Genomic DNA, 17,103 nt, shown 5'->3' with positions numbered 1-17,103 from the left:
CGATTTTTGGGCGATTCGATCATCTGGAAAATTAGGGTTTGAAAATAAACCCTAATCTGTTCGAGTTTGGGAATCTTGATTGTTCTGGATCTTGTTTCTCTTTCTTCCGCTGCTATTGATAAAGATCTAGGGGAGTATCAAAATTCTCTTTACTTACATACTTTTATATTTTCTGTATAATTAATTGATTCTTGAGTTGATCACCATAGCCCAACTCTTGACCTTGATTCATTGAAATCAACGAAAACCTGATCAAGCTTTGGTTTGATCATTAAAGGATCAATTAATTCTTTTATCATATTGTTTGTTTCTATTATTTTTTTGTTTGTTTAATTTGTTGCTGTTATGGCAAAAGATGATGATGCTTCTGGTAGTAACCCTACACAGATAAGCAAACTGGACTTTGGAGATCCTCTATATCTTCATCCAAGTGATATAAGTAGTACACCTTTGATTAATGTTAAACTTAAGGGAACTGAGAATTATAAATCTTGGGCTTGTGCCATGGAACTTGCTTTGCAAACTAAGAACAAAATTGGTTTTATTAATGGAACTTTAAAAAGGGATGAAGGTAATGAGGTTCTTGCTGTAACGACCCTGGATTTTCCAACATTTATTTATTAATAATTACTATTATTAATACGCGTGTTTAAACGAATGTATATAATGACATTTACATGTTGCCTTGATTGCCCGTACTTGACTTTTAAGAGCCCGAAACGTCTCTGCGACACACGAAACTGCGCGAATAATATTTTTAGAATATTATTTACATTCATGATTATTTATTATTAATCATTTTAATTAATCAAGGTTAGTGATTAATTACTTGAGCTTTAATTAATTAAATTGCATCTTTAATTAAACTTGGGCCTTTAATTATTAGACTTGGGCTAGGTAAGCCCACCCTACACTTAAATGGACTTGTAAGCCCATTCTATTAAGCTAGTATCACATTAGAAATAATCAAGGTTACTTAAGCTAATTAGGAGACAAAGATGTCTCAAGCATGCAAGCCACATTTTAACTTATTACCCATTTGAGCTCACACATCCCTCCCATGCAAGAAAATAACATTTTGACCTCCCTTATTTGTTCAAAATGCCGTCCACTTCCAAGGCTTCAAGGGAGTTCATTTTCTCTTTTCCATATCACTTGTTTACTTGCATTTTCATTCCAATTCACACACACACAAACTCTCTCAACTTTCTCTCTTTTTTTCTCTCTCCAAACTTGTAATTGTATGAGACTTCTCCTCTTTCTTTCTTTCTTGCAAAACCGTGGCCTAGAGCCACTCTAGATCATCATCATCTTTTCTTGTTTACTACTTGTTGTTTGTAATTGTTACTTGTCTTTGTTAAAGATCAAACTTAGTAGTTGTATCTTCATGTAATCTTGCTACTTCCATTATGTTTAAGGAAGTCAAGAACAAAGAATCTAAGTTCTTTCATAACTTATGGTTCTACTTTACTTGTTTTCAAGATTTAAAGTTTATAATCTTCATATTGTTACTTGTGTTCTTGTTTGTTGTATGTTACTAGAATACCACCTTCATGGTTGGTTTAGGCTTATCATTCATTTTCTTTATTTTGTATGTTTACTACACACTTGAACAAGAACATGAAACCAACAAGAGCTTACACTTTGGTGCAAGTATCATGGATCTAACACTTGGTTGTGATCCTTCTTAGTGTTCATGAACTTGTTCATAAGTTTACTTATATTCCTAGATCTAAGCTTTGGCTTAGCATCTCTTTAAGAAGTAAAAACCAATTTGTAAAGTTCTTATTTACTTTGTAACTAGTTGTATTTACTTTATTTTTACTTACATGTAACCTTGGTCATGATTACTAGTTAATCTTGATCTTATATTTCTTGGATCTAACTTGTTAGTTCAAGAACAACACTTTAAACTCTCTAACTTGTGTTGATTTAACTTAAGTACTAGATCTATACTTTTGAAACAAGGATCTTCAAGATCTACTAAGAACTAAGCTCTACAACCTAAGATCTTGTGTACTCAAGTTTATTTTCAAGTTTGTAGATTATTACTAGTTTTAAAGTTGATGTATGTGTTAGATCTAAGACCTTGATGAAACTTTGGTTCATCAAACATCATACAACTCTTAAGTGAGTTGTGCTTCATGTCTTAGACTTGCACATGGGTTATGATGGTCAAGACTTGGTTAAGATGATGTAGATACATCAATGAGTTGTACACTTGAAGCTATATGCATCAAGGATGAGAGCCATGATGAACATCAAGCACCAAGACCACCGGAACCCTTAAAAACTCACTGTTCTGTCCAAAACCTACTGACCTGATGCTTCTGGAACAGACCAGTAGACCTGGGCTGTTCTAACCTTGATTTTTAGATAGAACTTTTCGAGTAGATAACTTTTCATATAAGACTCGTCTTAATCCGAGTTACGGTTTAGAGTCCACGGCCCTCCGAGCGTCACTATGTCCAATTGCTTTTCTGATTTCTGTGTACAGTTTCTGTTTTTCTGGTTTCTGTAACAGACCAGTACACCTGGGCTACTGTAACCTTGATTTTCATATAGCTCAGTTTGTGTAGATAACTTTTCATACAGGACTCGTCTTAATCCGAATTACGGTTTAGGATTTATGGCCCTTCGATCGTCACTATGTCCTTTAACGTTGTGCAGAAATTTCTGACCTACTCGCACTTAGACCGTCGCCACGGTCAAACCAAGACGAGTTTGCTTCTGTAAATTTTACCACACTTAAGGGACTCATAGAGGGAGCCATGGCCACTGGTCTCACCTTAATTCAGTAAGGGTAGAGGCCGTGGTGACTGATCCAAGTCAGCCTTTGTTTTAAACTACTTTCATAAACGAACCTTACTTGTTACCTTTTGTTTAATGATGATTGATGAACCCTTATGACCTTAATTACATACTTATAAACCTTTTGAGACGACTTACTGACTTAGTACTATTTGACTTAGGTTGAGGACATTCGGACCGTTACTTGCACACCTTTCCCGACTACTACTTTACCGCTACTACTATCATTGTGAGTTATAGCATTCCCTTTTTACTTTAACTTATTTTGGGAACTGAGAATACATGTGGATTTTATGTTTTACATACTAGGCACGAGTACTTAAACATTATATATGTGTGGGTTATACAACGGCAGAAACATTCCCTTTAGCTCGGTAACGTTTAATCATTGGTTTTTGAACCGTGAACGCGAATCTTAGATATGGATCCATAGGGTTTGACATCCCCACTCGGGCTAGTAGCGCTAGCATTTAACGGGTGTTTAATACTTCGAGGTTATACGCACTTGCCAAGTGCACTTTAAGGGGGTACATTAAACGTTAAGTTAGTTATCGAGTGCCCACGGTTAAGCATATACTTTTACATACTTTTGAACGCTCGTTGTAGCACTGAAATCTCGTGGCCTACTTACATTACTGTTATACTTAAACTATAGCTCACCAACCTTTGTGTTGACCTTTTTAAGCATGTATTTCTCAGGTGCTTGAAGTCGCTTCCGCTATCTTACTAGTCGTGCTGTAGAACCCGCTGTCTAGAGTTGTTATCGTATGACTACTTATCTTGCATTCAAACTTATTTACTTTTGAAACTATGTTATGTAATGACCATTGGGGTCACGTACACTTATGTAATGCTTCTACTTAGTGAAGTATACTTTTGGATTGTAAAACATTCGACGTATGTTATGACGTCACTTTTATTAATGAATGCAAACTCTGTTTTGAAAACGCATATAGTACTTAACCTTGTAATGATCCTGTTGATGATGATCCGTACATGATGATTTAGTACGGGGCGTCACATTTGGTATCAGAGCATTGGTTATAGGGAATTAGGTTGCATTAGTGAGTCTAAGACCGACCCGAGTAGGATTCACTAATAGGACTAATCTACAACTTGCTAGTTTACTTGTTTCCGCTGTGTTTACTGCATGCTGCTGCTTACTTTTACTGCTATATGCCGTATGCTACTATATGATATCACTACTGCATGATGCTACTTGCTTCCGATTGCATGCTACTTTCATACGATTTGCCGATATTGCCATGCTACTTACTGTTATACATGATTTAAACTGTTGGCCTATTATTTGCGTGCTTACTGACAGGGAAAATTTACTTTTCCTTGTTCAGATGTCGGACGTTCCACCTGTTGACATTCCGGGCAGTACAGGCTCAGACCCCGTTGTTCCACCTACTGCTGCACCTGCTGCTGCTGCTGCTGCCGATATTCCGGCCCCGACACCCACTGGCGATCCCGACGCTTCTACTTCTGGAGCTAGCTCTAGCGCACCTGCCCCAGCGTCTGCTTCCAGACCCCCGAGGCAACTGGCTCGCATTGGTGGTATGGAGATCCCCGCGGAGTTCGGGGAAGGTCCCTTCCGTAATCACTGGCGCACACCTTGCCGACGCACTCCCGACGGACGCCTAGCCGTGATTACGCCAGGCCGACACCGACAGATGTTGGCCGCTTTCGGACATTTCGGATTACCACCTCCGCCACCCGCGTCACCACCACATGATTCAGACGACGGGTCTTCCACCGATGCTCCTTCAGACGACACCTCATCTGACGACTCCAGCGATGATGAGGATCCTGCCGATAGACCTATTCAGGCACCCTCCACCCCGCCGAAGAAGCGGTACCGTTTCGATGGCACCGTCATTCCAGGGGTGAATGGAGGTCGTGTTTTTACTGATGCTTTTGGACATCGACGTAGGGTTACTGCTCGTAAACGAGTTGTGCCATACCCTGCCGACCCACAGATACGTAAGGTTCCCCGTTACGTATTGACTATTCCTGGAACCGTACCACCTAGATTCAGATACGCACCACTTACATCTAGGGACGTACCGTCTACATCCGGAGCTGGACCATCTACATCAGCACCACCGGCACCACCCGCACCACCCGCCCCACCTGCACCGCCTGCCCCACCAGCTCCCTCTAACGAGGAACTGATGAGGGAGATTGAGACTCTCCGAGCTCGAGTCACTGAGCTCGAGGAGCAGTTGGCTCGAGGAGCAGTTCACCCACCTTCACCGTAGGGCTCTGTATTTAGATTTCATGATGTAATCTAGATATAGTTTCATGTATTTCATATGTATTGTACGAACATATTCAGATGTATGAAACTTATTATTATTAATGAATGGAACTTTGCGTTATTTAATCCTTGCACGATGTTCTATTTACATTGCTGTACGATGATTCTGTGGTATTTGTACCTAGATGCATTAATTAATAACATGTGATGTTTTGATTCCATGTTGGTTACTATATACTGTATTACCACTACTTGCATGCTGGATTTTGACTTGGGTCAAAATTTTTGTTTAGAATACCATGGCTAATGGAAGAACCACACCTACCGCCGCCCAGATTGAGGACATGATCAACGAACGGGTCGCTGCAGCCCTAGCAGAAAGAAATCTCGAAGCTCCACCACCACCACCACCGGTTATTCCACCCGTTCGAAATGGGTGTACATACAAGGAATTCCAGAGCTGCAAACCGCATAACTTCAGCGGCACCGAGGGACCAGTTGGTCTCACCAGATGGTTCGAAAGGTTGGAATCGGTATTCAGGGTTAGCAATTGTTCGGAAGCTAACAAAACGAAATTTGCATCTTGCATGCTTTCTGATGGCGCGCTTACATGGTGGAATACCATGGCCCAAGCGCAAGGAATTGATGAGGCGTATGCTACGCCTTGGGAAGAATTTAAATCTGCTATGATCGAGGAATACTGTCCGAGAACAGAGATTCAAAAGATGGAAATCGAGTTTATGCAATTGAAGGCCGTAGGGAACGACCTTAACAGTTACAATCGTAGGTTTTTGGAATTGGCTCTTATGTGTCCAACCATGGTCACCCCCGAATTTAAGCGCTTGGAAAAATACTTCTCGGGACTTCCTAAGTCCATCAAGGGTAATGTTACCTCATCCAAGCCACCAAGCGTTCCCGAAGCAATGCGCATGGCGCATACTCTCTTGAATCAAATCATCCTTGACGAGCCGGAGAAGGCTAAGTTTGAAACTGGTAGTGGCGAGAAGAGGAAATGGGACAACAACCACAACAACAACAGGGGTAAGAACTATGATCAAAACCCGGCGAAGCGACATGAAGGGTTCAGGCAAAACAACAACAACACCAACCCTAACAACAACAGCTCCAATCCGAACTACAAGGGAACTTTACCACAATGCAAGAGGTGTTATAAGCACCACACCGGGTATTGCAATGTTGTCTGTGAGAAATGCCAACGGACTGGACATGTTGGTAAGGATTGTAAGGTTACTACTTTGAACGTGAAGCCAAACCACAACAACAATGGGCCTAGGAAATGTTATGAGTGTGGAAAGACGGGCCATTTCATAAACGAGTGCCCAAACAAGCGTAAGGATGGCGGACCACCACGTGCTAGAGCCTTCAATGTTAATGCAAGGGACGCACGCGACAACCCCGACTTGGTGACAGGTATATTCAAAATCAACAATCTTTTAGCTTCTGTCCTATTTGATACTGGTGCCGATAGGAGCTATGTGTGTAGACATTTTTGTGATAAGTTAGATTGGTCGTTAATTCCTTTGAAGGAAAGTATGCTTGTCGAGGTCGCCAATGGAAAACTTGAAAAGGTTGACCATATTAGTCGTGGAGCTATTATCAACATAGCTGGTGCAAATTTCGAAATTGATTTGATACCTATCAAACTGGGAAGTTTTGACGTGATCGTCGGTATGGATTGGTTGAGCAAGATAAAGGCCGATGTTATCTGTGGAGATAAAGCACTTCGCATACCACAAGGAGATGGTGAACCACTGGTTATCTATGGAGAGAGATGTACCTCGAAGTTGAACCTCATTAGTTGCGTGAAAGCGCAAAAGATTATGAAGAAGGGACGCTTTGCTGTCCTAGCACATGTGAAAGCGGTAGAAACTGAGGTGAAGAACGTGAACGACGTTCGAATTGTGAACGAATTTTCTGATGTCTTCCCAGAGGAATTGCCTGGATTACCGCCGCAGAGAGCAGTAGAGTTTCAGATTGACTTAGTGCCAGGAGCTGCACCTGTAGCTCGCGCACCTTATAGACTCGCACCTTCCGAGATGCAAGAATTACAGAGTCAACTAAAAGAGCTATTAGATCGAGGGTTTATCCAACCAAGCTTCTCGCCTTGGGGCGCACCGGTGTTGTTTGTGAAGAAGAAGGATGGATCCTTCCGTATGTGTATCGACTACCGTGAACTCAACAAATTGACTATCAAGAATCGATATCCTCTTCCACGAATTGACGATCTTTTTGATCAACTACAAGGATCGAGCGTTTATTCAAAGATCGATTTGCGATCCGGATATCACCAGCTGAGGGTGAAGGACAGTGACGTGATGAAAACTGAATTCCGGACCCGTTATGGTCATTATGAGTTCCTCGTGATGCCATTCGGTTTGACAAATGCACCTGCCGTGTTCATGGACCTCATGAATCGTGTCTGCAAGCCCTACTTGGATAAGTTTGTTATCGTCTTCATAGATGATATCCTCATCTACTCTAAGAGCGAAGAAGAACATGAGCAACACCTTCGTCTAGTGCTTGAACTCTTAAGACAAGAGCAACTTTACGCCAAATTCTCCAAGTGCGAATTTTGGTTGAAGGAAGTACAGTTTTTGGGTCATGTTGTGAGCGACCAGGGTATCAAAGTTGATCCTGTAACGACCCGACCAAATCGTCATTGACGGCGCCGTCTACTTAGGTCCCGTTACGTGGTCATAAGTCTTTAAAACAACGTTTGACCAAAAGATATGTCGCATTCATTTCAAATGTAAAGGTTGTTCAAGTTTACAAGAATAGTTCCACCACAAGTTACGATACAAAGTTTTAAGTACAAATGAAACTTATGCGACACAATTTAAAAGTATCCAAAAGACGCTCCATGTATGCATATATACTCGACATCCAATGCAAGTATCAAAATAATGAGCGGAAGCATGTATCATGTATCGTTCAAGGACCTGAGAAAAACATAGAAATCTGTCAACGAAAACGTTGGTGAAATCATAGGTTTAAGTAAGTAAGTACAAGTGAACCACAAGATTTGCATCAATGAAATAATAGTAATACATTCCAAAAGTTTGTTTCACGAGCACCCAATTATCAATGCTTAACATTTCCTTCCATTGAACCCCATCACTTAGTGCTAGAACATACACTGTTTCTCGAAAATATATTTCATTCGTAAACGGTAGCGAACCGTTTGAATGAGGGTTTGTCAAACCCATATGGATCCATACAACATAAGTTCTCGCTTACACCCGGCAAGTGTAACTAATGATAATCGAATTGAGGATTTTGTTCTAAACTCGTATGTAGAATGTTTGTTTTCCTGTACTTGTGTTCACTTAGTAAAAGAAATGTTTATGTTTTCTCATCCCAAATGTAAGTTCAAAAAGAGTAAGAGTGGGACTATGATCTCACCTTGAATGCACGAGTAGTAAAGTACTTCAACAAGTAAATGTGTGCAAAGAACAATGCTAGTCTTGACCTAAACAAATAGGTTGTATCAATAACGATAGTCACGATTGGTCACAGATGTTCAATTAGTCCTATGGCTCGTTACGACTCGATTATATAGCATGTGAATCAATTTGTCAAGTTTCATGCACGATACAAGTAGTTAAGTATGTTAGAACGATTGTATAATCGTTTGGTTAAGTTTGACTAAAAGTCAAACTTGGTCAAAGTCAAAGTCAACGGGGTCGGGTCGGGTATCCGACAATTTTCCCAAGACGAGAAGTCATATAAGAGCCTAATAGTCAAGTTTCATGTTAAACGGAGTTTTAGTTAAGCGGAAACATTTTTGTGACATTTAAAAACAAAAGAGAGTGGCCTGGGGCTTTTGCGCGGCGCGCACTGGGTTGCGCGGCGCGCACCCAAGTGCAATTTCTGGTCAGAACTCAACCAAGAAGGCAAACATCTGGGATCTCTGATTCTGCGCGGCGCGCGGGTAAATGCGCGGCGCGCAATACCTGGGAATCATGCAGTTTGCAGAAAAATGGTCCAAGTCACGAACCAAAATACAATATAACACATTTCATGCACCGAAAACACTTAAAACGCATAACCTATATCATTAGAAAGGTAATTTGACAAGGAAAACATCTAAATGCATTTCATCAATCAAACTTCCACTTACAACAACCAAAAACCGCAATTAAACATTCATAATCAAAGTTCAAGTTCCAAAAACGCATTTTATGATTCGGGCAACCAATTTACATGAATGATATGCCGTTTCGAAGGTAATCAAGCATACAATCCAACTAACCACTTACCAATAATAATCCATGGCATTCAATGCATCAAAAGTCCATTTCAAGTTCATCAAACCCTAACCCAAATTCACCAAAATCAATAATCAAGTTCATGAAGTTTTCTAAGGCAACCTACACATCAAATTGAAGCTAGTGATGCTAGTAACACAATTAAAACATCAACTTTCAACATCTAACAACATATGATCATCCAAAATTCAAGAACAACACACCAAAATTCAAGTTCATGTTAGTTACACTAAAACAACGAGATCGAGTATATAAATCATATATTCATGTTAGACTTGAGCCATAGACACTAATTAACACTTTTATAAGTTAAAAACATCAAGAACGCAAAATCTAGTGATTTTAGAAAGTTACCCAAATGAGATGAAGTTGGTACCAAAATGAAGAGGATGAAGAGAGGATCACCAATATGTAGTTTATTTTGTTGTAAGCCTCCTAGATCGAATTTAGATGATGATTGAATGAATTTGGTAAATGGGTGTGTGTTCTTGCTAGAGAGAAAGAGAGAGATGGAGATGATAATGAATGGGTGAAAGGGGTTTGACCCTTTGACCTAGTCAAGGGTTTGATCCCTTGTCAAGTTTAGTCCCTCAACTTTCGTTCGGGTGCGGGAATTACCTAAACGAGATAATTTAAAACGCGTATCAACGGGAGATGTTATAAACATATAACGGACTTTATATTAGTATAACGGAAAAGTAAATGGAAAAAGGCGGGATGTTACATTACCTACTCCTTAAAAGAAATTTCGTCCCGAAATTTAAGTAGGCGTAGTAGTCGTTGTTTCTTCCTCGAGATCTTGCGTTTCCGAATTCATGAATAGATGAGGATACTTCCTTTGCATTTGATCTTGTCTTTCCCAAGTAAACTCGGGTCCTCTTTTGGCATTCCAACGAACCTTGACAATCGGGATTCGGCTTTGTTTCAATGTCTTGACGGAGGTGTCCACAATTTCAACCGGTTCCTCCACAAAATGAAGTTTGTCATCAATAGTAAGTTCTTCGAGAGGGATGACGATATCGGGTTCGGCAAGACACTTTTTCAAGTTAGATACATGGAAGGTAGGGTGAACGGAGTTCAATTAAGGCGGAAGATCTAAACGATAAGCAACGGTTCCAATACGCTCCAAGATTTCGAAAGGACCAATATACCGCGGATTTAGCTTCCCGCGTTTCCCAAAACGGATTACACCCTTCCAAGGTGCGACTTTTAACATTACTCGGTCACCGACTTGAAATTCAAGATCGTTGCGTCGTTTGTCGGTATAGCTCTTTTGACGACTTCGGGCCGTCCTAAGCCTATCTCGGATTTGAACGATTTTCTCGGTGGTTTCGTGAATGAGTTCGGGTCCGGTGATTTGCACGTCGCCTACCTCGGCCCAACAAAGAGGTGAACGACATTTGCGGCCATATAGCGCTTCAAAAGGTGCGGCTTTAATACTCGCGTGATAACTATTGTTGTAAGAGAACTCGGCGAGAGGTAAGTGCTTGTCCCAAGCTTTTCCGAAATCAACCACGCAAGCTCGTAACATGTCCTCTAAGGTTTGAATTGTACGTTCGCTTTGTCCATCGGTTTGAGGATGATATGCGGTGCTCATGTCTAAACGCGTTCCCAACGCTTCTTGCAATGTACGCCAAAATCTAGAAACGAAACGGTCATCTCGGTCGGAGATAATCGATAAAGGTACACCGTGTCGGGCTACGATCTCCTTAATGTAAAGTTGTGCAAGTTTCTCCATTTTGTCCGTTTCTTTCATGGCAAGGAAGTGTGCGGATTTGGTGAGACGGTCAACAATAACCCAAATGGTATCATAACCGCCCGTCGTTTTTGGTAGCTTGGTGATAAAATCCATCGTTATCCTTTCCCACTTCCATTGCGGGATCTCGGGTTGTTGAAGTAGTCCGGACGGTCTTTGGTGTTCGGCTTTGACTTTGGAACATGTCAAACACTTGGAAACATAAGTAGCTACATCCCTTTTGATGTTCGGCCACCAATATAGTTGTTTAAGGTCGTGGTACATCTTATTGGCACCGGGGTGAATCGAGTATCGTGACTTATGGGCTTCATCTAAAATAAGGCTTCGTAGATCCCCATAACTAGGCACCCAAATTCTTCCGGCGAAATATCGGAGTCCAGTTTCTTTAACTTCAAATCGAGAGGTGAGGACGTTCAAGTGTTCGAGAGAGATGTTTTCATCCTTGAGAGCCTCATCTTGGGCTACCCGAATTTGGCTATTAAGGTGGGTGTGAATGGTGATGTTTAAAGCTCGTACACGGAGAGGCACCGCTCTTTCTTTTCGACTTAAGGCATCGGCTACTACATTTGCCTTCCCGGGATGGTAACGAAGCTCGCAATCGTAATCGTTTAAGGTTTCAATCCACCTTCGTTGTCTCATGTTTAGTTGCTTTTGATCGAAAATGTGTTGAAGGCTTTTGTGATCGGTGAAGATAGTACTCTTGGTTCCATAAAGATAGTGTCTCCACATCTTAAGTGCAAAGACAACGGCTCCGAGTTCGAGATCATGTGTCGTATAGTTTCGTTCGTGAATTTTGAGTTGTCGAGAAGCATAAGCAATGACTTTCGTTCGTTGCATCAATACACACCCAAAACCATGTTTTGAGGCATCGCAATATACAACAAAGTCATTATTGCCTTCGGGAAGTGACAAGATAGGAGCGGTGGTTAGCTTCGTTTTCAAGATTTGGAATGCGGATTCATGTTCGGTCGCCCAAATGAATTTCTTTCCCTTGTGAGTCAATGCGGTTAGAGGACGTGCAACCAAAGAGAAATTTTCGATGAATCTACGATAGTACCCGGCGAGACCCAAAAATTGACGAATGTGAGTAGGAGTAGTAGGAGTCTCCCATTTGCTAATGGCTTCGATTTTCGTTGGATCGACTTTAATACCTTGGTCACTTACAACATGACCAAGAAATTGAACTTCCTTTAACCAAAATTCACACTTGGAGAATTTGGCATAGAGTTGTTCTTGTCTTAAAAGTTCAAGCACAAGTCGGAGATGTTGTTCGTGCTCTTCTTCATTTTTAGAATAGATCAATATGTCATCGATGAACACAATAACGAATTTATCGAGATACGGTTTGCACACGCGGTTCATAAGATCCATGAACACCGCTGGTGCGTTAGTGAGACCAAATGGCATGACAAGGAATTCATAACTACCATAACGAGTTCGGAAAGCGGTTTTGGAGACATCTTCCCCCTTAACCCTCAATTGATGATAACCCGAGCGGAGATCGATTTTCGAATATACACAAGACCCTTGTAGTTGATCAAAGAGGTCATCGATGCGAGGAAGAGGATATCGGTTCTTAACCGTCAATTTATTTAGTTCACGATAATCAATGCACATTCGTAGGGATCCGTCTTTCTTTTTAACAAACAAAATCGGAGCGCCCCAAGGTGAATGGCTAGGTTGGATAAAACCTCGATCAAGTAGTTCTTGGATTTGACTTTGCAATTCTTGCATTTCAGATGGAGCGAGTCTATATGGTGCACGTGCTACGGGTGCGGCTCCCGGAATAAGATCGATTTGGAATTCAACCGGTCGATGAGGCGGAAGACCCGGCAATTCGTCGGGAAATACATCGGAATAGTCACTAACAATTGGCACATCATCGATGTGCTTCTCATCGGACTCACTTTCTTAACGTGAGCAAGGATCGCAAAACAACCCTTACGGAGTAGTTTTCTAACTTTAACACACGAAACGAGGTTGAGTCCGGTGCAACTCTTATCGCCATAGACGATCAAAGGTTCACCATTCTCGATAGGAATTCGGATTGCGTTAAGATCACAAAGAATGTGAGATTTCGTTTTGACTAACCAATTCATACCGATTATTACATCAAAGCTTCCTAGTTCCATGGGTATCAAATCAATTTCAAATTCCTTACCCAAAATGTTTATCGTACACCCCCGGTAATACGTGTCGGCACTTAATAGTTTCCCGTTAGCCACTTCAATGGTATAAGTGGTATCTAATGGAAGAGGTGGAGTGCTAAAAGAATGAGTCAAAGTCTTGGATACAAAGCATTTATCGGCACCTGAATCGAATAAGCAAGAGACATAAGAATTGTTGAGAAGGAACGTACCCGTGACTAGTTCAGTGTCATCCCGGGCTTCCTCGGTGTTGATGTTGAAAGCTCGGCCGCGCGTGTGGGGGTTATCTTTCTTCTTTGGGCATGCATTTCTATAATGACCTGTTTGACCACATTCGTAACAAGTGCCCGTCTTTGGTGCATTGGGCCACTTTCGAGCAACGGGAGTGGCACTTTTACAATCGTTGGCCTTATGACCAACTCCTTGGCACCGGTGGCAAATTAACTTGCCACATTCACCAAAGTGATGTTTGTTACATTTGTTGCAAAGAGGTAGGTTCCCGGCATAACCCCTCTTGCCGTCGGAGGTGTAAGGCTTCTTAGCAAAGTTGTTGTTGCTTGATTGGGAGGGTTCCCACTTTCTTTTGTTGCCGCCCGATTTATCCTCGGCCTTAGGTGCCGGAACTACGATTTCGTCAACCGTTTCAATTAGTTGGCGAGCCATGTTCATAGCGGCTTGATGAGTAGTGGGTTTGGATGACATCACCCCTTGTTTGATGCTTTTTGGAAGACCGAGCATGTAGAGCTCAATCCTTTGAGATTCGGGGTTAACAAGATTAGGACACATCAAGGATAGTTCGGTGAAGCGTTGATTATAAGCTTTAAGATCGTTTCCGACCGCTTTCAAAGCTCTTAGTTCTTCCTCAAGCTTTCGGGTTTCTTCGCGCGGAAAATATTCAACAATCATCTTTTCCTTTAGATCGGCCCAAGAGAGGGCATGAGCTTCATCGGTACCCACCGATTGAACATAGGTGTTCCACCATGTTAGAGCAATTCCGGAGAAAGTGTGAGTGGAGTATTTGACCTTGTCTTGGTCCCGACAACCGCTTATGCTAAAGACGGCTTCCGTTTGCTCAAACCATCGGGTGAGCACGACCGGTCCCCCGGTTCCATCAAAAGTGTGAGGTTTGCACCCCATGAAAGCTTTATAGGAGAATCCCTCGTTTGAGTTTCCGGCTCCATTGTTGTTGTTGTTGTTATTATTATTGTTGTTGGATGAGTGACCGGCCATGGCCGCATCTACGGCGGTAGCTATCATCCGTTCGAGAGCTTGTTCGGGAGTTTCATTGCGGCGTACACGACGAGGAGCCATTGTTCCTTCAAGACACAAGAATACCATTGTTCCTTCAACGCTCTGATACCAATTGTAACGACCCGACCAAATCGTCATTGACGGCGCCGTCTACTTAGGTCCCGTTACGTGGTCATAAGTCTTTAAAACAACGTTTGACCAAAAGATATGTCGCATTCATTTCAAATGTAAAGGTTGTTCAAGTTTACAAGAATAGTTCCACCACAAGTTACGATACAAAGTTTTAAGTACAAATGAAACTTATGCGACACAATTTAAAAGTATCCAAAAGACGCTCCATGTATGCATATATACTCGACATCCAATGCAAGTATCAAAATAATGAGCGGAAGCATGTATCATGTATCGTTCAAGGACCTGAGAAAAACATAGAAATCTGTCAACGAAAACGTTGGTGAAATCATAGGTTTAAGTAAGTGATGATGTAGCGTGAGGGTACGAAATAGTATTATTTTTAATACAAAATACTACAAAATATGACACAAGTTTTATTAATTTACGGATGGGATATACCTAAACCTTGCTACAACACTATAGGCAGTGTACCTAATCGTAGAGTAGTGTAGTTTTTAGTAAGTCCGGTTCGTTCCACAGGGAGCTGGTGATACTTACTATATTTTTAACTATATTTATACAAAATATATATAATTATATAAGTAGTAATATTATTATAAAAGGGGGGTTTTACCGTTTAATGACCGGTTTGTCGATTCTATATTTTAAGCGTAAAGATAAATGACGATAATTAAAGTGCGTAAAATAATGACAATAAATAAAATGACAGTAAATAAAATTGCGAGTAATAAAATGACAGTAAATAAAGATACGATGAGAAATATAATAAAAGAATTATGCTTATTTAAACTTCCGTAATCATGATGTTTGACGTGTTGATTTTAATTTATTACCATGGGTTAATTGTCCTTTGTCCTGGTTTATTTGATACGTCTATCTGGTTTTTGTCCATAATAGTCCATCGGTCATAAATATAAAGTGCGAGTATCCTCGTCAAATTACCCTTATACCCGAAGTCAAATATTCCAACTGATTAAGGATTTAAACTGTGACGCAGTTATCACTTCTGTCAACAATTACACCAGTTATCACTGTATGTAATCCACCCCTGTTTTAATTAGTTTATGAATATTAATTCATCCACTTGATCAGAATGAATAATCAATTACCCAACCCAATTGATTAATTAAATGATTATAACAGATTCCATATGAACATCACTAAATAGGACAACCATAATCATTATTAATTATTAGGTTAATTAATTTGAAGATAGGTTCGACAGACTCCAATGAGTTGTCACTCAATTAGACAATACCCCCCATCTATTAATAGTCAATAGTCCAATTTCCACAAGTGTCGGTCTTTTGCCCAAACCTTAATTATGGTACAAAGCCCAATTACCCAATTTTAGTAATTAGCCCAACATCATGATTACTTCATTTTAAATAAGCATAATAACGACTTAGCTACGAGACATTAATGTAAAAAGGTTGAACATAACTTACAATGATTAAAAATAGCGTAGCGTTACACGGACAGAATTTCGACTTACACACTCAAACGATCTCTATCATAAATCTTATTATTATCATAATTTAAAGTTAAAATTAAGATTATTGTTATATCTTATTAAGTTAACATTATGATAGAGATATAGAATATAGATATTGATAATTGATATTGATAATTGATCGAAGAAAAAAAAAAAAGATCGATAAAAAATTCTTCCTTCTCATCGTTACAATCGTTCCTTTTATAGGCTAAATTGTAAATTGAATTTTCATTTACGACCCCTGAACTATGCTCAATTAACAACTTTTTATTATTTAATATTATTCTTATTATGATTTATTTAAATATTATATTTTATTCTTGTGCATAGTTGACTCGTAATTTTTACACCGTTGCGTCGAGCGTTGAGAGTTGGTTCATGTCCTGGTTCCGGATTTTCGAACGTCCTTTCGTATAATTTAATATCTTGTACTTTGCGTTTTGTAACTTGTACTCTTGTCATTTTTAGACGTTCTTCATCAATAATTTGAACCTTTTTGATTGTATCTTGTACTTTTGAGCTTTTTGGACGTTTTGGTCTTTCAAATCTTCGTTTTTGTCTTTAAATCTTCATTTTCGAGCGATTTGCGTCTTTCGTCTTCGCACTTATTTATTTAACTATTACAACTAAAAATAAGGAAATTACATTTAAAAACTTTACATATTGGAACGATATTGCTACTAAATATATGTTCATTTGGAACACTATCAAATATCCCCACACTTGAGCGTTGCTTGTCCTCAAGCAATACAGAACTTGAAATAAAAACATACATGAATCACTTTTTTATTCATCACATTTTGTACATCAGTGATTTTGATATAGCGGTATAAACAATGATAGTAATGATGGTTAAAGGTGGGTGTGTCATCCACAGTTGCCTTGGGTTTAGGTCAACGACACTTGCAATCAAATAGCCGATTTACTTTCGGTTTCCAAAGCAAAGTGCACAT

The 17,103-nt window shown here is 40.1% G+C and overlaps 1 protein-coding gene across 1 annotated transcript in view; it reads left to right on the top strand.

Annotated features, from left to right (window-relative positions):
- Nucleotides 1-345: 345 nt before the first annotated feature.
- LOC139900132 (uncharacterized) overlaps nt 346-17,103 on the top strand; it is a 45,841-nt gene continuing 29,083 nt past the window's right edge. The window contains exon 1 of the mRNA XM_071882932.1: nt 346-571. Coding sequence (XP_071739033.1) covers nt 346-571 — 226 coding nt within the window. The remainder of the gene's footprint in view (nt 572-17,103) is intronic.

This window comes from Rutidosis leptorrhynchoides, chromosome 3 (assembly GCF_046630445.1).
Source record: "Rutidosis leptorrhynchoides isolate AG116_Rl617_1_P2 chromosome 3, CSIRO_AGI_Rlap_v1, whole genome shotgun sequence".
Classification (NCBI taxonomy): Eukaryota; Viridiplantae; Streptophyta; class Magnoliopsida; order Asterales; family Asteraceae; genus Rutidosis; species Rutidosis leptorrhynchoides.
The sequence above is the reverse complement of the archived record's forward strand: the minus strand, read 5'-3'. Positions and strand labels throughout refer to the sequence as shown.